Source organism: Typopeltis vanoorti, chromosome 6 (genome assembly GCF_054136105.1).
Source record: "Typopeltis vanoorti isolate ZY-2024b chromosome 6, IOZ_Tvanoo_1.0, whole genome shotgun sequence".
In the NCBI taxonomy this organism is placed as follows: Eukaryota; Metazoa; Arthropoda; class Arachnida; order Uropygi; family Thelyphonidae; genus Typopeltis; species Typopeltis vanoorti.
In genome coordinates, this window is record NC_143554.1 from 156,260,533 (window position 1) to 156,287,316 (window position 26,784).

A 26,784-nucleotide genomic window follows, 5' to 3' on the forward strand; every position below is an offset into this window, starting at 1 on the left:
TTCCTCTATGAATTTCGCGACAGTTCCTGTTTCTTTGTAATAATCAAATTCCAGTGAAAGCCTGCTTTGTAGTTTCCGACGTAGGCTACGTATGAGGGTTTGTTCCGATTCGGTGATGGATGGGTGCTGGTTATTTCTTGTGTGCTTAAGGTAGAAACTGTAAATGACGGCCTTGGCGCAGATGAAGAGCAAATTGCATGTTCTGTGTCTGTTCTCTTGTGTGTGTACTAAATTCCAGTAGTCTTCTTTGCTGTGTGCGAGTTGCAGGTGCTTGAGGCTGTATTCAGGGCGTAGATGATCATCGCTTGGTTTGCAGGACAGGTTAGATATGTGTGTTCCAAGGTGCCTGAAACTTCGCAGAATAGACACTGATCCGTTTGTCTTAGATTATATATATATATATATATATATATATATATATATATATATATATATATATATATATATATATATATATATATATATATATATATATATATATATATATATATATTTATTTATTTATTTATATATATATATATATATATATATATATATATATATATATATATATATATATATATATATATATATTAATGTTCATTATTTACTCGGTAGAACTGTATATAAAAAAGGAAACTAAATGACTTTATACCGAGAATGACAAATTTATTGTTAATATAGAACTAGTTTCGTTGAAATACAACTTCTTCAGGTATCACAGGTAAAGAATAAAATAAAAAATAACAGACACATGAAAAAATACATTAACAGATCTAGTATGAAACAAGTACATTTAAAAGGAATGCGTGCTAGAGTTCCAACTGAAGTTGACTACGTGCGTGAACTGGTATTAGTGCGCCAGTATTGGACAGTGGCAATGTGCGCATCAGAAATATTATAGCGAAGGCTGTTATTAATATGAGACGAATCAAGTGATATTTCTTTAGATTCAATTATTCTTCTTTCAGGTTCATCATAGCACACATAAATATTAGAGTTTTTTTGCCAATCAACGATGTGTTGGCTGCCATCATCTGCGTTGACGGAGAAGAGAACGTGGCTAGAGAGAGCGCTGGCTCTGGTTCTGTTGTAAGAAATGTCTCTTTGATGTTCCTCCATGCGTAAAAGGATGGATTTAGCAGTTTGGCAGTAATATGGCTTGCTACAACCACACAAAATTTTATAGACTCCTGGATACTGAGTAGGAAGATGTTTCATTTTAGGTCTACTTAGTATGGAGCGAAGTTTAGGGAACGTAGTGAAGCAAGTTCTAATGTTGAATTTCTGAAGCATTCTTTCCAGTTTCGGGGAGAGAGAGCTGATGTATGGTAACAAAATAAAACCTCTTGGTGGAGAAGACTCTTCAAGAGCAGTTGAGTAGTGGACAGAGAGAAATTTATTAATCTTTTTAAGAGAGAATCCATTGTTAATGAAGACTTTTTAAGAAAATTGAGTTCATATTCAATTTCGGTTTCATCTGTTAATAAAGATCTGGCACGATGTGCCAGGGCTGAAATAATACCAAACTTTTGAGGAGGGTAGTGATGGGAAGAAGCATGAAGGTATCTGTCTGTGTGAGTGGGTTTTCTAAAAATGGAGATTTTGATGTTCTCAGCGCATCTCGTAAGTTTTAAGTCCAGAAAGGGAAGACATTCGTCGGATTCTAGTTCACAGGTGAAGTTGATTTTCTGATGAAACTTGTTGAGGTTGTCCAGAAAAATGTTGAGGTTGTTGATACCATGTTCCTAGATGAGAAATATCGTCAATGTAACGATACCAAACTTTAGGTTTAAGAGGTGAGGAAGTAATAGCTTTTTCTTCAAAATCTTTAAGAAATATGTGAGCAAGAATCGGAGAGAACGGACTGCCCATAGCTAAACCTGAGTTTTGTTTATAAATCTTGTTATCGTATTTGAAGTAACCTGAGTTCGCACAGTGAGAAAGTAAGGAGAAAAAAACTTTCTTGGATAGTTTCCTCAGGAGAAGGTATAGAACTTCTTGAGTGGGGATATTCGTGAAGAGGGAAACAATATCGAAACTTGCCATTAAATCTGATGTGTTGAGTTTGATGTCTTTAATTTTTGAGACAAAATCAGCTGAATTTTTTCCATGAGAAAAGGAAGTACCACAAAGGGTTTTTAAAAAGGATGCGAGGTATTTTGAGAGGTTGTAAATAGGGGAGTTTATGCCTTCAACGATAGGTCTAAGAGGAGAGTTTAATTTATGGATCTTAGGGAGTCCATATAACCTAGGGATTAGAGGATGAAACGACCTAAGAGAAAGACGGATGTTTCTAGGTAACTCTGAGATGGCTTTCAGTACATTGTTGGTCCTATTGTGCAGTTCTTTAGTAGGATCACTATTTAGTTGAGAGCAAGTGTCAGTGTTTAGTAGTTCTAAAATTTTGTTTGCCATCTGATCTATGATAATCTGATCTATTTAAGATGACAGTAGCATTCCCTTTGTCTGCAGGGAGAACAATGATGTCATTTATTGTATCTCAAACTTTTAATAGCTGATTTCTCAGAATGAGAAATGTTATCAGAAGGTGGTTTTGCATGGTTTATGGTGAAAATAGCTTCCATACGAAGAAGGTTTGCCTCTTGGATTGCTAATAGGGATGCAGCTTTTTCTATCTTTGTTAAGAATAGTTCTTTAGGTATTGAAGTAGGAGCTATAACAAAAGTGAGACCTTTAGCAAGTACACTTTCTTCTGTCGTTGAAAGTGGATGGGAAGAATTATTAATTACAACTTTTTTAAATAGGCATAATTAAGATTGGAAGTGCGACGATCCTGCATACATTTTAGAGAATTGAATTTTCTGATGAGAATAATTTTGTTAGAGTTCTGGATATTAGAAGCTTTTAGAGCGCAGAAATCTTTTAAATTGTTCCAAGATGAAGAGTCTAGAGAAGTAGATAAACGGACTTCAAGAGCGTTCTTCTTAGAAAAATAAGCAGCTAGACTACGTTTTGTATCAAAAATTCGTTCCGATAAAAGCTCTAGTTTAGCTCTGTGGAAAATTCTTTGAGCTCTGGCGATTGTAATGGATTCTTTAAAATTAAGAAATCGGGGAATAATAGAATGGACATTACATCTTTTCAGAAATACTAGCCTGTTAATGAATAATCCAATGGACCCGAGATTTTTCTGATAATCTTTGATAAGCAGCTGTACTTCCTCGTCATCAGGAAAATTGATATTAATGTTCATTATTTACTCGGTAGAACTGTATATAAATAAGGAAATTAAATGACTTTATACCGAAAATGACAAATTTATTGTTAAGATACAACTAGTTTCGTTGAAATACAACTTCTTCAGGTATCATTGGCAAAGAATAAAATAAAAAATAACAGACACATGAAAAAATACATTAACAGATCTAATACAAAACAAGTACATTTAAAAGGCATGCGTGCTCGAGTTCCAACTGAACTTGACTACGTGCGTGAGCTGGTATTAGTGCGCCATACTACGTATACCTAAAATGAAACATCTTCCTACTCAGTATCCAGGAGTCAATAAAATTTTATGTGATTGTGGCAAGCCATATTACGGCCAAACTGCTAAATCCATCGTTTTACGCATGGAGGAACATCAAAGAGACATTTCTTACAACAGAACCAGAGACAGCGCTCTCTCTAGCCACGTTCTCTTCCCCGTCAACGCAGATGATGGCAGCCAACATGTCGTTGATTGGCAAAAAACCTCTAATATCCATGTGTGCTATGATGAACTGGAAAGAAGATTAATTGAATCTAAAGAAATATCGCTTGATTCGTCTCATATTAACAACAGCCTTAGCTATAATATGTCTGATGCGCACATTGCCACTGTCCAATACTGGCGCACTAATACCAGTTCACGCACGTAGTCAACTTCAGTTGGAACTCGAGCACGCATTCCTTTTAAATGTACTTGTTTTATACTAGATCTGTTAATGTATTTTTTCATGTGTCTGTTATTTTTTATTTTATTCTTTGCCTATGATACATGAAGAAGTTGTATTTCAACGAAACTAGTTGTATCTTAACAATAAATTTGTCATTCTCGGTATAAAGTCATTTAATTTCCTTTTTTTATTGTAAACATAACAATCTTATGTACAGGATTAACCGGTTTTTGGTTCTCTCCAGTCAGGCATAGAGGTTACACGCTCACACTCTTGTTGAGGTATGTTACATCGAAATATCAGTTATAAGGTGAAATACATTTTTTTTTAAATTACAGCCATTAACAGTTATTTTGACGATACTCTATAAGAACAAAATCAGATATGTATGTGTAAGAACATAACATTTACTATAGGAAAATATTGTCTATTTACATGAGGTTGACAGCTGATTAATATTCGCACTGTTAAGCACAAAAAATCTTTCTTCCCCCTTCCTTGGGAGGGATGAGTCACTTCTCTGCTGGAAAGTAGACTATGATACAGTCGCCCTGCTCAGCCAGGAGTTGATTCCGTGAATTCCAGTCTTGGTGGAATAGATCTAAGGTGTTGTTTTGTCTGTGGTTGTGGTGATGCTTGTGTAGGATCCGACTTCTCACCTTTTGTTTGAAGGCTGCAAGGAGACACGGTCAGCTGCCTCTCTCTGTAGAGTTTCTGTGCTATCTGGTCTTGTATGTCTGAGATAGGAGCTGTATATTACTGCTTTCGCGGTGATGAAGTGGTAATTGCAGAATGAATGATTATAATCATTCAAATAATTATTTGACTCCACATGGATAAGATTGAAGTTTTCCTCTTTTGTATGAAGACTATCACAGGTGAGAGCTGCCGTTTCCCGAGACAAACTGATTAATGGGGTGTTGACTGGGCATTCCAAATAGATATGCCGGACTGTTTCTGATTGGTAGCAGAACAGGCAGTTATCTGAGACATCTGAGTTAACTTTTCGAAATATAGTTGGAGTGGGTAGTAGGTTGTGTACGTAATACTACTATATATATGTTTTTTTTTTTAATTTTTTTTTTTAAATTTAACTTATTAAAATAAACATTACACGATAGGTAACAAGGACTATTTACATATTATAAGTATATAAGTATATATATTACAGAGAAAGAAACATTTTCCTTTCGGGTGTACAATAGAGAATGCAATAAATGAATTCAAAATTTACAGTTCAGTTTCAGTCTGAGTTATCTTTCAGATGAAGCACATTGTTGTCGTCAATCCAGAAGAGGGTACCAGTTGAATTCCACTCCTCTATAAATTTCGCGACAGTTCTTGTTTCTTTGAAGTGCTCAAGTTCCAATAAAAGCCTGCTTTTTAGTTTCCGACGGAGGATGTACACGAGGGTTTGTGCAGTTTCAGTGATGGATGGGTGCTGGTTTCTTCTTGTCTGTTTTAGGTAGAAGCTGTAGATGACGGCCTTAGCGCAGATGAAGAGGAAATTGCATGTTCTGTGTCTGTTTACTTCTGTATGGACTAAATTCCAGTAGTCTTCTTGGCTGTGTGCGTAGTTATAGGTGTTAGAGGCAGTATTCAGGGCATAGGTAATTATCACATTGTTTGCAGGACAGATCAGATATGTGTGTTCCAAGGTACCTGAAACGTCACAGAATAGACACAGATCCGTTTCTCTTAGCTGAAATTTGTAGAGCTTAGAAGGAGTTGGCAAGATGTTATGCCATAGTCTCCACTGTATGTCGGAATCTCGTTTGGCACATTTTGATTTATATGGCAGATCCCACTGAAAACTGAGTGGCATATGCAGCCTTGTAGATGAGAGTGTTAAGGATGAATATAAGAAGGGCAAGGATGGGGACACTGACATGAGAAGTGGTATATTTTCTTGTAGTTTGAGGGAAGAATTGGAAGTGAGGCTTCAGATTGTACAAGATGAAATATCGGCCCCGAGCAGTTTCTAGAAGGAAATCGGATTTCCTGAGGTGTAGCGATATCCGGATAGGCTTTTATAATGGAGGCTTTCAGCTGTTGATATTGTTTTTCAGTTTTTGGGTTCTTCATTGGTAGGCTTGTGAATGCTTTCTACATTAGGGTGTGGGTTAGGAGGTCTCCTATGACTCTTATTCCTGCCCAGTTCCATGTAGGGAAAAGAAAAGGTTGGCCAGTTGTGAGACTTGTGATGTTTCTGTTCGAAAATAGTGGTTCTGTAAGTAAAGCTGACTCTGTTGATCCTGTGAGTGTGTGATGAAGTTCTGTGTTTTTCCATCGCTGTAGAGCATCTTTGTAAAAATGAGGTAGTTTAGGAGGAGATGGTGTAGGACTGGCCATTCGGAAGATTGTGGAAAGTGTAAGTCCTCTGGTGGATGATTTCATGACGTAATCGAAGGTGGTTACATAAGTGTGATTGCATTGAAGTGTCTTTAGGAGGAGGATTATCCTGAAGGATCTAATCTTGTTTTCAAGGGAAATCAGGCCTTGACATCCCTTGCTGAGTGGCTTGCAGAGTTGAGGGTATGTTGTCCAGTGAGTTTTGTTCCAGAGGAAACGTTTGATTTCCTTTTGAATGCGGTAGAGAAATTCTTCAGGAGGTGTGAGTACTTTGAGGGTATGCCATAAGACACTAGTAGCCATCTGGTTACTATTAGTACTCTTCCTCTATGTGAAGACATGGAACGAACGCTGTTCCATTTACCTAGCACTTGTTTAAAATGGTTGTGCAGCTGTGTCCAGTTCAGTGTGTTATATATTTTGGTGTTGCCAAGGTGCACACCTAAGTAACTTTGTCCTTCGCTTGACCAGGTACATTCGATCGGAGAATCATTTCTAGACTTCCATCTGCCTGACCACAAGCCCGTGGTTTTGGCAGAATTTAATTTGGCCCCTGAGGCTTGTGCATACAGTCTGTGTGCTTCCTCGGTTACTGTCATTTCTTCTTCATTTCGGACTATTACAGTGACGTCATCGGCATATGCTGATAGGGTAATTTTTTGATGTGGCTCTATTATTCTGGTTCGTTTGGAGATGATGGTGTCGTGTACTCTTTTTAAGAAGGGTTCTATGGCCAGTGTGTATAACTGACCGGAGAGGGGACATCCTTGCTTGGTCCCTCGAGAGTATGACAAAGTGCGAATGAGCCTGTTGTTGATTTTTAAACAGAAGTGTGCATCTCTGTAAATCAATTGCACTGTTTCATTGATGAGAGGACCATAGCCAAACGCCTTGAGAACTTCATAAAGGTACTCGTGCTCTACCCTGTCGAAAGCCTTCACCTGATCAATGCTGACGAGTGGTAGATTTTCATGTTGGCTGTTTGCGATGTGGATGAGATATCTTATTAAATGATCATGTATCGATCTTCCTGGGACAGAGTACGTTTGACGTTGGCCAATAACTTCAAGCAGTGTTGGCTTTATTCGATTTGCTATAACGTTGGAAATGATTTTGCAATCGGTATTAATTAGGGAGATTGGACGCCAGTTTCCCAGTTTCGAATATCCGTGTGGTCTCCCTTCTTTGGTATCAATCGTGCTACTGAGGTCGTGACGGAGTGTGGGAGCCCATTGATGTAGGCTTCTTGCAGTGTTTCGAGGAGAAGTGGTCCGAGTTGATTCCAGAAGGCTTGGAAAAATTCTGACGTGAGACCATCAAGGCCAGGAGATTTGTTCTTTGGCAAGGATGTGCATGCGGTTTTCAGTTCATGTAGAGTGATTTTCTTTTCTAAGTAGTTCCGATCTGTTGCAGAGATTTTTTTTGTTTCTTTCAGTATTTCGTGAATGGCATGATGGGATGTTCCTGCAGTGCTATATGCATTCTTGTAGTATTGCAAGATTTCAGAGGTGACTTTACTTGGATCTTCTGTGATGCTGTCATCTTTGCCATCAAGTTCCATCTCTGCCATCAAGTCTGATAGCAGAGATGGAGTTTGCTGCATGGCATTTTTTTTCCAAAGAGAAAAAATAATTTGTGGGGGCGTCTGAAAGATTTATTTGTGTATGCCGCAATCTAAGTAGGGCACCTTTTTCCAATAATTTCGACTGTCTTTGCATGGCTTGGAAAGCAGAATGATGTTCAGGGCTTTCTTCTTGGAGATACTTGAGCTGTTCTTCAAGTTGTCGGATTCTAAAGTTCCTCTGTTGATTTTTCTAGTGACTGTAGATCTGCGTAAAAGATTTTATTCGTGATTTTAAGTGGGCCACCATGTTTTCATTGGTTCTGTATCCACTTTCGAGTGAGTGAGGTTGGTTATTAAAGCCTGAGTGTTTATTATATAAGCTGGATCTTTCAGGAGAGTATTGTTGAAGATCCAATAGGCACTTCCTGATTTGGATGCTTGAAAAGATAATGAAAGTTGCAGCTTGACGAAGCAATGATCTGAAACGTAGGAAGGGATGTGTGAAATGTTTCTAACTAGAGGCAAGGTGTGTTTGGAAATGTAGTATCTGTCGAGTCGTGCTTGGTAGAGTGGCCTATTTGTCGCTGTGATTGCTGACCTCCATGTGTAGGATTTCCTATCAGGATGTTGATGCCGAAAGACGTCGATGAGTTCATTATCGTTTACCAGTGTTTGAAGTGTGTTTATTAATTGGCTACGATGTTCATCACACTGAAGTCTGTCTTTTTCATGGTCAAGAGTGCAATTAAAGTCTTCCGCTATTATGACATGTTCTTGGTCTATACTAGAAAAATGGTTTTGAACGAAATCCAGGATTTGTGATGCCAGAGCATCCTGCTGTGGTATATAGATGTTGAACACATGCAGGGTATTATGTGAGCATACAAGACATATCCTGGTATATCAGCAATCACTTTTAGTTTGTAGGGAGATCTATGATGTACACCTAAGCTAACTCCTGCTCCATGATGTTGTTGGGTTGCAGAGTGCTGTAAGTCAAAAGGCCACTCTGCCCATCTTCTGGATAAATTGGATGAGGAGTTGATGTTTGTTTCTTGCCGAAGTATTAGGTCTATATGATATTTTTGTAATTGGTCATGGACTATTTTGCTGCGTTGAGCAGAGGAACATCCTCTTGCATTGAGAGAGAAAAGGCTTATAGACATTATGATTTATGAAAGTTTAATTGTAAGTTTAATCTAATATTGGTCCTGGTACTGTGTTTGTAGCCCATTAATTAGGTAGTAGATTCACTTACTCCTGTTAACCTCTGCTCTGCTCTTTTTACATTTCAGTTTCTAGTGTAGGTCCTGAAGTTGAGATATTAGTTCCGGGATTCTTGTGGTTTATTTAAGGGCTATAGTTAATTTGTGAGGAGAACCTCGCACTTTCTGTATGAAGGATGACAGCTACTTCATGGTTAGGGGACCCTCAGTGTGGGTAAGTTCGCCCTTAGCTTCCTCTTCTTCTAGGTCGTCATTGTGAAGTACAATTTCCTCATCGTCTGGGAACTTTGTTTCTCCTTGGCTGGCTGCAGGTGATTAAAGGCCATTTTGAGTAGTTTCTTCTGTAGGGTGAGGTTTTGAATTAGTGGTAGGCAGGGTTGGTGATTCTGGTTGCTGGGTCTGGGGATTGCTTTTAATTAGTTCGCTTTGCATCTCTGTTGGGAGGATCTGTGTTTTCGTGTTGTGAGACTTCATTATCTGAGCCTTGGATCTCATTACTTGGCAGGCGTTCAAGAGCAACATGAACGTTGTCTTTTCCAGTTCGGGATTTTCTTTCCTCTGAAGTTCGTGATGAGGAGAGAATTTTTGGTTTACTTTTTCCTATGCTTTGATTTTCTTCATGTACGATGTTATTCTGTTCAACTGGTTTGCTATTCTGGTTTGTTGATGAACTGTTGGTAATATAGGGAGATTGTTTCCTAATGTGACCATCTTCATGACAGAAGAAGCACTGTGATGAGGAGGATAAGTAGAAAGTGTAGGTTATTCCATTTATGTCCGTGTTGATTAATTTTGGGAGGTCGTGTAGTGCGTCGTTGTTTGGAAAGTGCATTAATGCCTGTCTTCGAAAGCTTTTGACATGGGCAAATTCGGGCTTCTTCGTGGCAGCTGACAATGTGCGTATTTTTCCTGTGACAGAACCGAATATTGATAACATGGATCTGATGAGTTGATGAGAAATTTCAAGGGGAAGCATTTGATATTGTTACTTTTGTCGGGGCCAGTGCTATTGGGGCTGCTTCGAAGTGATAATCGCCGATATCGACGCCTTTTTGCAGTACCGTTTGTGCCCATGAGATATGGCTAAAATACACCTGCAGTACCAGCTACGGGAAACTATCAGTAATATTTTTTGCGGGTACAATTTTGGCGATCGCCGTCAGATAATCTTCTAATGGGATGTTTTCTTTGGTGGCGAAAATAACAATCCCATTTTCTCGGGAAATGACGTTCGTAACAGTGGTAGTTATTTTTGCGTTAATCGGTTTATTGGTGGCTGATGTGGCATTCGTGTTTGAGATCAGTGTTTTGGGAGACGATTGGATATTTCCATTAGATACAACATTAGCATAAGATTTTGAATTGACTGACCTGTTTTTCATGTTCATAGCTCCGGTGAACTTTGCTTTTCCTTCCGGGTCCGAGGTCGTAGGGGTCTTTGAATTGTTAAATCCTTGGTAGTATATGCATGTGCAGTTGCCATGGCGGGTAATCCTTCGCTGGCTATAGCCTCAGGTGAGGGGTGCAGGTGTCGGAGAAGGAATTATGGCGTCGAAATTGAAGATATATAGGAACTCGTACACCAGGAGAAGAACACTGTCATAAATCACTTATCACTAAACTTACGCGTACACGACTAGTATGAGTAGATAGCTCTCAGAGTGGAGAATATACCTATATAAAAAATTTAGTCCTTCCTTGCGGATTAACGTATAAAAGGTGGGGGAAGGCAGGAGCGGTATGAACGCACGCGCAATACCTTGGCCACCTAGCGAGAAGATAGATTTGAAATGCAGATGACTTAGTTATCTTTACTTCATCTGCGCGTGAATTACAGACTGGTATCCATGAACTCCAAATTGCTAGAAAAACAGCAGGCCTAAAGATAAATCTAAAAAAGACCCAAGTTATGTTCCATACCTATGCCCAACCAGAAATAATAAAAACCAATAATAAGGAAATTAAACAAGTAGATCATTACATATACTTAAGACAACAGATATCAATGGATCAAAATATCATGGACGAAATTAAAAGATGCACGATGCTTCTTGTGGAAAGCATTTGGAATATTATATTGAATATTCAAAAGCCAAGTACCATTATGTCTGAGTTTTCAACCAGTGCATTCTTCCTATATTGACATATGGCTATTTTGAATTTCTTTTGCACTGAATGCAAAAGAAATTCAAAAATTAAGAACAACACAATTTATTATGCTTGGTATCACAAGATTGGATCTCAAAAGGAATGGTGGATAAGAAATCAAACCAAAGTCTCTAACATCATAGGAAGAATGAAACATCTGAAGTGGCAACGGGCTTGGCACATTGCTCGAAGACAAGATAAACGATGGGCAAAAGAGGTCCTGGACTGGATTCCACGAGAGGAAAAACGACCACGACGTCCACCTAAATCACGGTGGATTGATGACATCATCAGATTTGCAGGAGTGACATGCGAAAGGAGAGCTATGGATAGACAATTTTGGAGTAATCTTGGAAAGGCCTTCATCCAGCAATGGATCGACAATGGCTGCTGCTGCTGCTGATGATGATATATATATATATATATATATATATATATCAGTGACGTCGCGTAACCATTTCGAATTGGTGTGCTGTCATCTGGGTTATGCAACACACGCTACAAATTTGAAGTCTATTTGACCCATGCACTCATCTGGACACGCATGGGCGTGCGTCCGCAGAAAATTTGGCAGGGAAGGGGGGGGCAAAGCTTGGAGACAAATAATTGCATCAATAAATTTTTATAATTATTGATTTATTAATAAACGTCAATAAATGTCTTTTAGCATTTTTATGTAATTATTTATCGATGTAAACTATAAATACAATACATTATTTCCATTTTACATCGATTTTAATGATCTTTAATTCTTGAGAAAAAAAAGTATTCAGAAGTAATACAGTTTTAAGCACAATTTCATATATAAAAAAATTGGCCGGCATATTTTATTAAAAATCAACTAATTAATTAATCCCAAATCGTAAATTAAATTAATTCAGTTTAAAAGCAAAAAAAATCATAAAACTAACAAGTAAAATAATATTAAATTACATACAATTACCTTTTAAAAATGTAATTTTTTTTTATTTGTTTCATTATAAATTTACAATTTACACTTCACTCAGTGACTCACTAGACACATAGGGCAAACGAACTGATCTAGCCGTTCACAAATCAGATAAAGATGAACCAAAAACAGAAACACGTGTTTTATTGCTTCAATAGAATATGTATTCTAGGCTACCCTCCTGTGTGCTGAAACAGGCCAACTCATAATAAAATTTTAAGACAGACAAAGCTTTCCATGGTCGAGTGTTTAAGGTTACATATCTCAATCACTTTTACGATTATAATTTGGGGCATTTTTTACTCGAGCCTGGGGGGAGTTTCCCGTTTCCTTCCCCTCTCCCTGCAGACCCCCTTGACCGTATGATTACATTTTTATCGATGTATGAAATTTTTGAGAGTGCATAGCATCAACTTAATTGGTCCAATGCAATTAATTGCAGGATAATGTTGAATACTTCTGCGTAGAGTGGGGGAACAATCTGTTTGTTTTAAGATTTATTATCAAACAAAATGAAGGAGAATGCTACAGTTGGTTGGTATATTTGAAATACTCAAAGATGAAAATATGTGAACCATCATTTATAAGACATGTTAGAATAGGAAATAAAAAGAAAGAATAAGTGTGAGTAGAAATACTTCCATTAATGAATTATTAATAATTAACATTTGTGATATGTGTCCTATAAGTTGCTAGGTAGAGCGAATAACATAAATAAGTGAATTTAGGATGGCATAATGGAAAAAAAAAAAAAACTTCCGAGGAGACTCCATGATATCCAGGAGCAGCAAATGGAGGAGACTCCATTTGCTGCTCCATGACTCCATGATGGAGCAGCAAATGATATTTGCTGCTCCATCAAATATCATTTGATGGAGCAGCAAATCATATCGTAAAATTTGTTGTCCATGTTATGTGTATTTCTCTGGTTTGTGTATATTTCGCTCCGTTTTCCAAGAATTTTATTTTGTTTACTGAGACTCAGTAAACATAACATCCAATTATTATCGGAATTATCTTTGGAGAATCCTACATTCATCATTTTTTTTTTTTTTTTAGTATCAGCGGTTCTTCTGTCTTATCAATCTCACATATGCTGGTGTAGAAGAACAACGTCTTATAATACACAGAATATTCATTTTTATTCAGGAATAGATATTTTTTGCTGTCTGTTGTTTCCAAGAACTAGAATAAAAATTGTCCTCTACACGAGGGTAATAAAGCACTATTGCTTTATTACCCTCGTGTAGAGGACAATGAAGCATTAGTATATTGCTTCTAACGGGAATAAATACAAAAATATAATATCGGTGATACTGATATTTCGTGGATGAGCACCGTACACCTAGCACACCCGGAATATTCGCCCGTGTTATATATACGTAATACCATTGTTTTTGGAATCATTCTTTTCCTTCATTTACAGATGTTAAATTCTGTTTTGTGTCTGGCCTATTTATTTATTTTGGATTTACAGCCGAAGCAACAAGTGCTATGAGACCGTGTCTCATCCACGGCGTGTTTTTGGTATTTCTCAGAGATGATACAAATATGATTATGGGATACAATTTTTTTTTAAAGCCACAATGGATTTATTTTATCTGCAAATGTCATTTTTACTTTTATTGGTTGTCCAGTAATAAAAGGATTTGTCAATCTTGCTGGGATATCCAAATCCGGCGTGTTTTTTTTTTTTAATTTATTATCAATTACCATCGGGTTGCATATAAACTAAATTGACTATCTCTCCCTTGAAAATCAAAAAAGTAATTGTCCATTTATGTTCTGCATGATCCTTTCGTGAGAGGGCTGAAACCGATGCATTTAAACCCATCAGTATAATCTTCTTTAGCTTACGATTTCCTTGCCTCACTTTGTTGCTGTATACCTTTACTGCCTTGCGAATTTTAATTACCCAAACTGCAAGTTCTACAAGATTTTTATGTTTAAAGAAAACTGGCTTCCCCAATTTAATTTAACGGAGGAAGCCAGAAGGAAAGCCGAATTGTTCCAGTCAGTAACTTAGACGAATTTTTCACCTATCAGTCAGAATTAGGGAAAACTTCATTTTTCCAACACATTGAACCTTTTGTTTTAATATCCATCTGCACGTATGTTGTAGATATAATTCTTCCGATCCCGGTCTGTTATGGTTTTGACACTACGATGAGCTCTGTGATTGCTATGCTTCTTTTTGATGGTGTTGTCTGGTTGCTGTTTTCACTCTTCTGGTCCAAACACCTTGCTCTGGCATAGTAACTGACATAATGAGTGTTGGAATGAACGAATGCCTACATTTCCCACTGCAATCAAAACCTGACCGCTAGTTAAGATTTGGTTTTCCAACGATTATACCAAAGCAGTTCAAAATAAAAATTAAGTAAATAGCAAATAGCTCAAGCCTAAAACCAGCTTCACATTCAGCCTATACTATATTTCGCAATATCACTACATATCAGCAAATCTAAATCTGAAACTGAAAAGGCAAATACAAAAAATAATCTACTCAAACGACATTCGAACCATTTTGTTCTTTGCTAAGTAAAGCCCTAAAGTTTGCGTTCAGGTGGCACCGTTTGAAATATCAGATAAAGTTTGAAACCATCAGATAAATAAAGCCGATCCCTTGGCATCAGTCTTTCTCTTTCTGCATCTTTCTTGGTCCAGAGTAGTCTTGACAGATAACCTAGACAAATCATGTCCCTCTATATCAAGAACACTTTACCCCAGCCCATCTGACCATTCTTCAGAAAGACATCAGAAAATTTCTGGAAATTCTAAATATTAATGTCTTCTCTTTCAAATGGATGATAAATGGTATCCTTTTAACTGTGCTAAAATTTCTACTTCAAAATTAACAACTCTATTAGCATGTACAAGATTTCATAATCTTCTGGCGTCTACTTAACTGACTCCATCCTGTCCATAAAAAAGTGAGATAAAAATCTTAAAAGAAAGGATTGAGATAAAAATTATTTGTCAAACTATCATCCCATTACCCTCACCTCTCGAAAATAGTGGAGAAGTTTAGCAACAGCCAATTTCTTCACCAACTGAAGCCACCAGTTAACTAATGGTTACCAATATCGATTCGGCCACCAGCATTCCACAGGACTTCTAATCAATCGTCCACCTTTGAACATGAGCCATGAGCCAAGTTTAGAGAAACTAATGCGGTCGTTCTCAACATTTCCAAGACATTTAATTGAGTCAGAATGCGGGTATGTTGATCCCGGGTTTCCTTCTACCCTTTGGAATTCGATAGAATGAATATTTTCATCTTCAGGACTTTCACGCATCCTTTCCTTCCAAATATTAATGGCTTTCCCTTATTGAACTCATATTCTGTTGTTAGTTTTACCGATAACAGTTCACTTCATTCTTCTTTATGCAACAAATTTTGTAGCGCTGAAAACTTCAAGAGTTTCGTACACCGATCTCGTCAACACTGATCTCCTCACCATTCTCCAGTGATGGTGATGATGATTTACTGAATTTCAATTATACCAAAACTCAGTCTTCCCTTATTTCTCGGAATAGAGATCTTGATTCCCCCCCCCCCATACACTCACATTTGACAACATTTCGATCTCAAGTAAAAATCAATTTTCTTTTCCTGGATTAACTTTCTTATCTAACCAATCCTGGCACAAAAAAAGAGAGAGAAAAAAGAAATCCATCACGTCCATATCCTCCTTGGATGAAACTAACAGTTATCGCCTGCATAACACTTAATAATCCCAAATCCACGTACCAGAACTCCATTGTTATGTTTGTTTTGTGCTCCAGAATCTCTCTGGTAATCCTTGGAACTTCCAGAATAGGTAATTCTGCTTGATAGATACCCACAAACTTCCTCGAATCACTTCTCCACAGATCCTGCATTGTCTTTTTTTTCCTCATAGATATTTCATCAGCCTGACTCTGCTGACCTGCAAGACTGGCAGATGCGAGGATCTGCTAGTCAACTACCATACATCGCGGTATGGTCGTTAACTTTTTCATCCTAACAGTGCTAGTGGATGAGAAATTCTAATGAATACAATCCTCAAATGTTCAAGTAACACGTCAATGGATACCTTCTTTTTTCTCAAATCACTTGTCCCTCATGAGTAGGTGGTTCAGGTTATAAACTAGCTGAATAAATAAAATAGCAATACGTAGCCTACGTTCTTGACAGCAACATGGCAGAATTTTCCTTTAGAAAATCAACAACGAACCTTTTGGAAATTTATTTTTTTACAATTCTTATTTGTCATACTCTTTTATTTCTAATATGTTGTATGTTTTGGATTAATATAATACAGGATGGCAGGTATATTTGAAATTGTTTTCTTTGTTTTTAGGTTTTGTCACTCTTTTTAATATTGTTGTTGTGGGTGTTTACTCCAATTTTTGTGAATGTTTAATTAAAAAACATTGAAAACGAATGCTAACTACCTTTTTTTTTTATTTTGTTTAGCACAACAGGACAAACAATGAGCAGAATCAAAATATAATGGAAGTAAGTTTGTTTTCTTATTTTACTGATATTAGCATTCAGGAAACAGGAGACTCCGCCCCCCCTAAAAAAAACAGATATCACAGCTTTATATAGAAGCAATAAAACTTTAAAAATGTTATTATTATTATTATTATTATTTTGTTAACGACAAGTAACTTAAACATGGAGTTTAAGTAAAAAAGTGTTCATTTTTTTTTCTTAGAAAATGTCTGCTGTCACATTCTCGTTACCAGTAACGTACAGTTCGATTCCTTCTATGGCTACGCTCGTGCTTGCATTTCAATACATTTTCAAAAAGTTATAAATTATTTCTAGAAAAGTATATATTAAAAGCTTGCCTATATCGGTGTCCTAACACGTCAGTTGACGCTTCGCGCACGCAAAACAGATGAAACTCAGAAAATTAAAAAAAATAAAATAAAAATAAAAAATAGCAACTCAGGACAAATGACAACCTTCTGTTGGATTGGCTGATACAATAACCAATTACAGCCACTGATTTCTGGGTGCTATTGTCTCAGCGCACACCCTTTCTCGCGTTCTGGGTGCTTTAAAATCACTGGAACGCTAAGAATTTGACCAGCTGCGCCACCCGTACGTCAAATAAGCTCAGAGGTGTCCGTATTTGTAACCACACACCACGGCTATTAAAGCGAATGTGATGCAATGTTTACGCGTCAAAAAGTGCCTTCTTCATGAAGCATTAGTAGCATGGGGAGTCTGGAAAGTTATGATATACAAAAATGTGAACAAGTGGTGTTAAAGCAACTTATATAACCACAAGAAAATAACATACTAGTTCGAGAGTTATGAAGGTAGCTTATGTTCTTATATTCTTATAACCTCACGTGTTCTTTCTTGTGGTTATATCAGTTGCCTTAATATCATTTTGTTCTAGGTGTTTATCAGAACTTTCCAGATCCCCCCCCCCCGATTGTATATTGCGTTTAATTTTAGGAATTATGCGAAGCCAGGAAACACTTAGGGTAGTCTTTAAGAGGAATGAAAAATATAATATCGAATGTTGATATTTCCGTGGGTGTGCACCACACACTTAGCACACCCTAAATATACGCCCCTGGTGTTTATGTTATTAATTGTAGCTCTTACAATAAATTAAAACAATAAATTATATATTGTACGGTTCAAACATCCAGACTATCTGACTTTTTTCTACATTTGGGTAAGTATTACCCCTTCTGATAGACAATATAACAGACACATACCCTGTAAATCTAAACAAGCTGCTTCTGCTAGCAAATTATATTTTAGTTGTTGGGAAGGCAACGAGAACGTTTAGCTTTGAGACGTGGGTATTGATATACTGTCTCTGATAAGTTCGTAGGATCGACAGGATCCTCTTGTAAAATGTTAGCGAAAGACGCTATTTTTCGTTCAATAGCTAGTAATGATGCTAGGATTCAGAATAAAAATTTATCAAAGAGCCAAGAGGGACGACTGTCGTTATTAGTATTTAATAGTCCTGATTGAAAAAAAAAAAAACAGTTGCATTTAAAACAGTTAATTCGATATTTTGGATAATGAAATCCACTTTGATTGCATAATTTTTCATCAGTTGTGTTTGTATTTAGATTATAGCTTTTCTTTTTCTTAGTAACTGCTTGAATTTCTATTGTTTACTGCTTCTTTCAGACACTGCTAAGAAGATACGCCGAATTGCAACAGCAAGAAGGAAATGAGGTTGGTATTATATTCTCTTGAGGATGTCTTCAGATTTATTAAAAATATAGAATTATACTATAACTGTTATTTCTGGAAATTTTTCATGTTACTCCTCTAAATTGATATTAATATTTATGGCTACGTTGCCTATTTTTTAATGATGTATTACATCATTGATATGATACATTTCCAATGATGTATTACATCATTGGCTTTATTATTCTATTTAAGCCATTAATGATATTTTAAAGACAGAGAAACGAACACTATGGAAGGAATAATTTTTGACATACATACTGTTGTAGGTCCTTACTTTTCCTTTTATTTCTTTTCTCTATCTTACGCTGCTGGTCTTTATCTTTAATCTCGTCTAATATATTACTTTAATATATACTTATTTATCTCTATTCGTCTAAGTCACTTGATATAACGTTCTTTTCCCCCTTTTTTCTACTATATACCCTTAAATAAAATATTTACTAATTAATATTCTCACAGCTATCTTAATTCTCTTACATGCAAAAAAAGCGTTTACTTCCTACTAAGTATTCTTTTCAATAGTTCTTTGCAGTCTCATTGGCCTCTTTATATCTTGTTTTATCTAATCATACAACAATCTGATAGAGTTCACCCGATAAGTATCAACAAAATTTATTTTTTTCGCTGCGGCAGCTAATACCTTGGATAAACGGGATTCTTACCCAGGGCGACCCTCTCTGAGAGATACATGAAAATTAGATCGAATTTAATCTTGTCCCTCCGTTTTCTTATTTCTTCCTCACAGTCGTGGCTCGCTTCAGGAGTTTATATACAAGGGTTTTACCCGATTAGTTCGTTATTATTTTATGAGCGGTAGTTTTGAATTCATAAGACAAAAGCAGATCAGGCAGGTACTTGAATGAAACATTTTAATAAGCTTGAGAAATTATGCAAATATCCATTATAGACCTATTATTAGGAATGCTCTCAAGGAAAATCAAAGGCTCAAATTTCAATACACTAGACACACATACAAACTTCCATTGACCACTATTACACGCATCTTCAGCATAAATTCATAGGCTGATATCATACCATCCTAATACACGTGGTCATAAATTAACACAATAACAGACTCCTTACATTAAGTTTAGCTAGTTCAAAGATATTCTTGGCCTCATAGGGCAAACAAATCTTAACACAACCTTGGCTCGTACTAAGTCATAGGCTAATCTTACAGTTCTTTAATTTTAGTTCATTACAAAATACTCTCTTAGGGAATCACACTCTTCTATAGCTGGAAATAGGAATTCAAAGGTCTATCTTACCGTCTCTGATCTTGATTTTTTTTGACCTTCTTCCTGCCTTGTCTGGTCATCAAGGCCTTCTGTTTCAGTTTCTTATGAGGATATCTCCAGTCGGACTGTACGAGTGGAATCTCAGTGGGAGAGATTGAAGGTGACATGGTAATGTCACCTTGACTGGACGGCTCCATTTGGTTCCTCCGTCGCACGACAACGCACAGCTATCCTAGTAAAAGGATATAGCTTGGTACATTCTTAACGCTGCCACAGATGAACCAAATGCCTTCCACCACTAGCCAGGAACTTCTCCGACGGCGAACTCGACCACTGTCTGCAAGATCTGGAACCAGGAATAAGAAAAAAAGCCAGTAATGGTGCTTGCATGGCCTTTTTGTTTAATTTTCTCCTCTCGGTATTTCTCGATCTTCGCGATGCGCTCCAACGCAGTCACGTGTGTTTACGTCAATCTCCTTAGCTCCCTCTATTTAGTCGCACGTGTACCTGATTTCTCTTCCTGGAAGGCGCTTTGGTTTTTCTTTCCCTCCCTTCTTATGCATAATACAGGATGGCAAAGGTGACCCTTGAACCCTGACTCACAGGCTTAGCTATTTTAGTACAAGAGACGGAGTTCTTAAGTGGATTTGTCAGCTTACATTGATCTCTACATCTGGCCCTTACTTAATACAGATTATTTTTCACAGCTCTTTATACAATTTTATACTATTCCTAAATTTTAAATTGATTTGCATTTACAAATAGTTTATACTTATTCTGTAGCCAACGTTCCATATTCTCTGCCTAAGTTGTATTAAAGTTGTGACCTGAATATTTTATAATAAACATTTCTTAGCCTTTTCAGCACACAACAATACCTTTGTAGAAACCTAGAGATTGTCTTTTTAAGGACAGTGTCAGAAATATATTGATAAAAATGATATAAATGAACTTTAAACCTTCAGAATGAACTCTGCATTATGGACTATAACCATTTAGGACTATCATTTTGATAGGGCGTTTTTCAAAAAAAAAAGCAGGGGGAAAAGTATGGGGATAAAAATATATGGGAGCTAAAATGCAGAAATTAAAGATGTGCGAGTTAAAAACCGAGATATATACATAGTAATTTCACATATAGTAATTTCTTGAAAAAAGGAGAATGAGAAAATATAATACATAGAGATTAGTAAACGGTACTTTACCATAAAGAAAATAGACAAAATAGTCATAAATATTAAAAGGAATATACAGTAATATTTCAAATTTTAATATAGTACAACTAAAATTAGACACTTTTGATATAATTAGCTTAAACTCATGAAAAATGATAAGAAAAGTTTGGAATAATTTTTAATTTTAGACTTTTTTTTATCACAAATTGTTTGAGCACAAAATTCTTTCTGATAACGTGCTCCTTTTCATTTGGGTCCTAATCTGTTTCTTCTTATTTTCGAATATTCTCAAAAACAAACCTGTTCTCTACCCTTTTGCACAAAATAATCCCAAGAAAATGAACAAAATAACAGCACTAGGCATCCCAATTACTTTCTGGAACAGCTTTGCTAATTATTATTATTATTATTATTATTATTATTATTATTATTATTATTATTATTATTATTATTATTATCCCAGATCTACTCAGCTTCCTGCATGAGTTAGAAGCATGGTGCGAACCCCGTACCACACATCGGCTCATCCTAATAGGAGACATTAATATAAATACTCTTGACCACGCTTCTTCAACCACCAACACATACCTTGATATACCAAGTCAGTACAACATAAACCCTACCATTAACTCCCCAACAAGAAGAGAAGAAATACTCAACAATTCACTAACACAAGCATACATTGATCATATTGTTGTGTCCCAATTTATGATTATTATTCTATCTAATGAAATTCTGCTTATCTATATTCAACCTTTATCTATGTATGAGATATCACCCCAAAATACAAATATTTAAGCTATTTCTCCCCTTAGTGTCCGTAATATTTATATTATACTGCACCTTTTGGGACATTATTTTGAGATATTAAATACAAAAACAAGGAGCAATTACAAATATATGTCTGAGTGTGAAAACCAATATTGCAGTCGTGACACTTTATCTCGTAAAAACTCATTTAAATATTCTCCCCTCCCGCGTGATTAGGTTCGTACGTTTTCAAGTGGTGCATTGGGCAGCAATTTCAGACAACTGTTTTATCAATGAACAAAGGGTTATTAAACTCATTAGTTTGGTACAATTCAATTTCTAATATAATTCAATTCAATACTAAGAAAAAATTTACAAAATAACATTAGCTAACCACAAGTACTTGGCTAAGATCCTATATGGGTATTGCGATCATGCCGCCATAACAAATTCAACACATACAATCATATGTATAATCCCAGATCTAATTAACACTTTAGTTAACCCTATATTAGTCTGAATATATGCTATATGCTGTAGCACACATGGACATATGTGATCAATTCACTCTATTTAACTATCCAAAACTATGTAGATTAAATTATCCTTTCACTGTCTTAACACATAACTTTGACATTTAAAACTTTCCTATAAGTTACAATACACATGCATAAATCTCAGGACAGTTGAATAGTTATATAATTAATATTCACAATCATACTCTCATTACAATCGGTCATGTACTATAGTCCTAGTATAATTTTCCTTAGTCTCTTCAACTGTTCAGTAATAGAACAATGTTCACAATTATCTACGATTTCAATTAATATGAGATTTTTACAGTACCTTTTGACTTGGGTTTTCTATATTGGCCTCTACCGTTTTCCCGATCATACTATCCTGAGATGAACTCCTCTATAATCTGTCACTCCAAAGTTCTTTTGGCATTAAACTGGGCTTTTGCGATTTTAACTTTTTGTACTTGAATTAACGACACACTTAGAATCATCTATACAATGGCTGTGAACTCACCACATGGGCACTGACTTCTTTATAGATTTCCTCTTTTCGTTGTTGTAACTGGATGATGAAACACATAGACAATATCTTCTTTCCTTTAGCTAAATGGCATTCCTCGTTTCTTACCATAGGAACACGGAATCGAAATCCCGCTCACTTTTGTTTCCTTGTTGAGTCGGATGGAGATTAACTCCAACCCCGCCACTCAGGAAAGCCACGGGAAAAATTCTATGCCAAAAGCTCGTGAAGAAACTATCCCGGAAAAAGCCCTGTGGAGGGGGTTTCTAACCGTTTTATACCTTGAACCCTAACAGCACCTTCTTTAATTTCTTTCTCTGCCCCTTACTGGATTCGACTTCACCGACCAATTAGGGTGGCGTTTTTCTACCAAACATTCTGCGGTCGGCAAGCATGCAACGACATCTCAATTCTGGAATTGACCCTGAGCGATAGTCTTTTGCTTTTGCTAGCCTCGAATTAATCCCCCTTCCAGAATTTTCTAAGAATTTACTTAATATTTTAATCTCTCATTTCAAGTGTAAAAACTAGACTCTCACATACAATTTCTTATGACTAATCTTTTCTGTCTTACTTAACTAATTTTTTCATATAACAACTGTAATATATTCTTTCTTTTATTATTTAGTTCAACAAACACTTTTTTTATATATTTTTTACTTGGATGCAAGAATATTTTTCTTTCTTTAAACAATTTATGTATTAGCTCTTATACAGGGGTTTTATTTTATTTTCTCTTCATGTTACACCATGATAACTGAAAATTCCACATAGTGAAGGTATCAGGGTGTAACAATATCAACATGCGGGCTCCCATCCATACATATACTTCATCAGTAATTAATGCCAAAACTGCCGATCACTACTTTGTCTCAACTTTGTTTTATTACGCTACCCCCCCTTCTCACCACCACAAAAATGAACAAAACTCTATCATATTAAAGAGCTTTGTCGACAACCTTGTTAAAAATACAGACTGGAATTGCCTACTTAAAGTAAATGATCCTATAACATTAAACGAGAATTTTCAACTAAAGTTCACAGGAATATACAAAAAAGCAGCAAAGCCTACACAAATGAGGTGACAAATAGACAATAATCCATGGATAAATGGCGACATACTAAATAGTATTACTGTAAAAGAAAATCTATGCAAAAAACGAAAAATAGTCACCCAGTAACACACATTTACAAACATTATACAAAAACACAAGAAATTAACTAACAACAAAAATTCGTAGGGCAAAAGGATACTACTACTTCCAAAAATTCATGGAATATAACGACATGAAGCAAACATGGGATACACTCAATGAATTAGTAACTCGAATAAAGAAAACTTCAGCACAAGATTTTATTGCAAAACGTTTCGGTCAGGACATAAACCAAGAGGAACTAGCAGACTCATTCAACTATGCCTTCCCACAAACAATATCACACATCTCATAAAGGACAATCTATCAACAATCAACAAAAAAAAACTACCGGTACAAAGTCAACAACAAACTATGTATTTTACAGCTGTAGCAAAACAGGAATTGAAAGAAGCCCTCTTACAGCTAAAACCAAAGACCACTCCAGGAATAGACAAAGTAAGACTCACAGACCTTTTAACACACTATGAACATATAAATCCAATACTTTTGAGACTCGTGAACATAATATTCGACACTGGCATTATTCAACAACAACTAAAAACTGCAATAATTATGCCAATTTCAAACAAACTAAAAGAAACAATACTCAGAACTACAGCTACCCTACCTGTCATTTCAAAAATTCTCGAAAAAATAATACACACGAGACTACAGAACTATTTACAGAAGTACAACATCATCTCACAAACCCAATACGGATTTCAGAAAACAAAAAGCACCATCACTTTATTAGAAGACATCGCCGACGCAATAAACAAAGCTCCGCCGTCCTTATACTGCTTGACTTAACCAAAGCGTTTGATACACTTGAACAAGACATACTACTCATCAACCTATACTCAATAGATAGAAGAGGAACACTGCATACATGGTTCAGGAACTACCTTTCAAACAGAACACAAGTAACAAAAATAGGTACATGTCACAACCGGGGTATATAAATAAAACACGGTGTTCCTCAAGGCGCCATACTATCACCCACTCTGTTCAACATATACATCAACGATGTTCATAACATGGCCATAAAAATCAAATATTTCAGTACCACATGACACCTCACAGACATCAACACGGCTCTTTGCAAAGCACAACAAGACCTAAATGAAATCACAACATACTTCTACCAAAATGCAATTGTAATCAACGGCACTAAAACGCAGATGTTAATAATACACAACCTGAGAATCATGCGCCCCGCCCCACTATCGATACACTGTCACACATATCACTGCATTAACAACAAAAAAAACATCGTAATTAAACCTGAAACACATGCAAAATACTTTGGTCTTTACATTGATTGCCACCTTAATTGGATAAAACATATAGAATACCCACACACCAAACTCCGGATCATCGCAACAAAACTCTTCCAAGTAAAAGACATTATTCTATCTAACATAAAAAAAAAACTCCTATCACGGTATCTGCGAATCCCTACTCAGATACGATATAACAATCTATGCAAACACATCAAACAACCACCTAACAAAATTAGAAATATTACATAGGAAAATTAATAACGGTAAAAACTCACGTACAAAGATTATTTAATAGTATAATTTTCGCCTGTGTGTCACAGGCATCTTCAGTACATTAAGCTCAAATTAAACATTAACTGACAATTCCAAAAAGTCCCACCTAAGTAGCTGGTGTAACATAACTAAAAAGCTCAATACCTTTCCTAAAAAAAAAAAAAAAACCAATACAATAAAAGTTAGGAGAGATTAGCTGATTTATAAAGTACTATCGCCCATAAAGGGGATAGACGTAAGCCGTCGGATCTGTTTAAGTTAGGAGAATGAAGTAGAGTTTCACGTTTCTTTATAAAGGCGTTCCATGAGAAACTGACTTTTGTGAAGAACTCTTGTCTTTCTCCAATGAACTCTGTGTCTAGTGAAGATGGCATATTTTGCAAGTCCAGACTTTTCAGGTTTAAAGTATTCAATATAAGATTGGTGTTCTTCTAGCCGAATAGAGGCAGATCTTTCCGGTTGTCCGAAATACGATAATCAACAAGAGCACGGAATCTGGTAGACACCTGGATGATTAAGATGTGGAAGCTTGTCCTTAGGAGAAGTGAGAAAGGTGGAGATTTTTCTAAACGGTCGAAAGGCAACAAAAATATCCAGTGGTTTTAAAGCTTTTGCTATACGTTCACTGATGCCTTGTACATAAGGGATGGTAATGTGCGTTATTTCTTCTGTGTTTGAAGAGGAAGACATATTAAAACTACTCAAAGTTCTTTTAATGAAGCAATTCTTATAACCATTAGATAGAAAGGAAGAAGTTATATATTGTAGTTCTTTCTGAAAAGTTCATCTGAAGAACAAAAGGAGTGGGCCCGATGAACCAGTGTTTTAATAGTTCCTGCCTTTTTGACTGACTGGGATGGTGATGAGATTCCGCATGGATATAATGGCCTGTATGAGTCTTCTTTCTATAAACTGAGAAATATAGGTCACCATCTGGTTGGCGAAGAATTAGATCTGAAAAGGCTATCTGAAAAGGCTTATAAATAATCTTTGTACGTGAGTTGTTTCCGTTATTAATTTTGTATCAATATTCAGTAACGTTTGCGAACTGGTGCAAAATCACTTTCATCACCAGAAGAGATAGTCAGCGCATCAGATCTGTATGGTAAAGGCAATGGTTCTTCACAAACAGAATTAGCTTCGCCCTCGTTCTGTGCTGATTTTTTTCTTCTGACAATCTAATCAGTGATTAAACTTGCGATGATGATTTCACTAATTTTTTATACAGCTCGCGATATCCATACATACAGTTCTTCAGCTCACATTGGAATTTAAAGGCTCATCCAGAATTTGTGTCAATAACAAGCAAATGATTTTCCAATTTATTGCACAGTTCAAGACCTTCTCGAATTATATTTGCAGTGAGGGAGACAGGTTTTTCTTCCACTTCACTATCGTTTTCTGGATCTTCGATGATATCTAAAGTTAATCGATGTTCAATAATATCATTGTCATTTAAGGCATTATCCACAAGTACTTCGTCTACATCGTTATAGCTAAATGGAGGGAAACCTTCTCCACTAATTTCATCTGCCAATGTAATGATTT

The 26,784-nt window shown here is 36.2% G+C and overlaps 1 protein-coding gene across 4 annotated transcripts in view; it reads left to right on the forward strand.

Annotated features, from left to right (window-relative positions):
* Positions 1-26,784, forward strand: part of LOC150106130 (uncharacterized) — a 130,715-nt gene that overhangs the window by 58,695 nt on the left and 45,236 nt on the right. For all 4 annotated transcript variants that reach the window (XM_090393881.1, XM_090393880.1, XM_090393883.1 and 1 more), the window contains exons 14-15: positions 16,580-16,621; positions 18,275-18,322. In XM_090393881.1, coding sequence (XP_090250007.1) covers positions 16,580-16,621; positions 18,275-18,322 — 90 coding nt within the window. The remainder of the gene's footprint in view (positions 1-16,579; positions 16,622-18,274; positions 18,323-26,784) is intronic.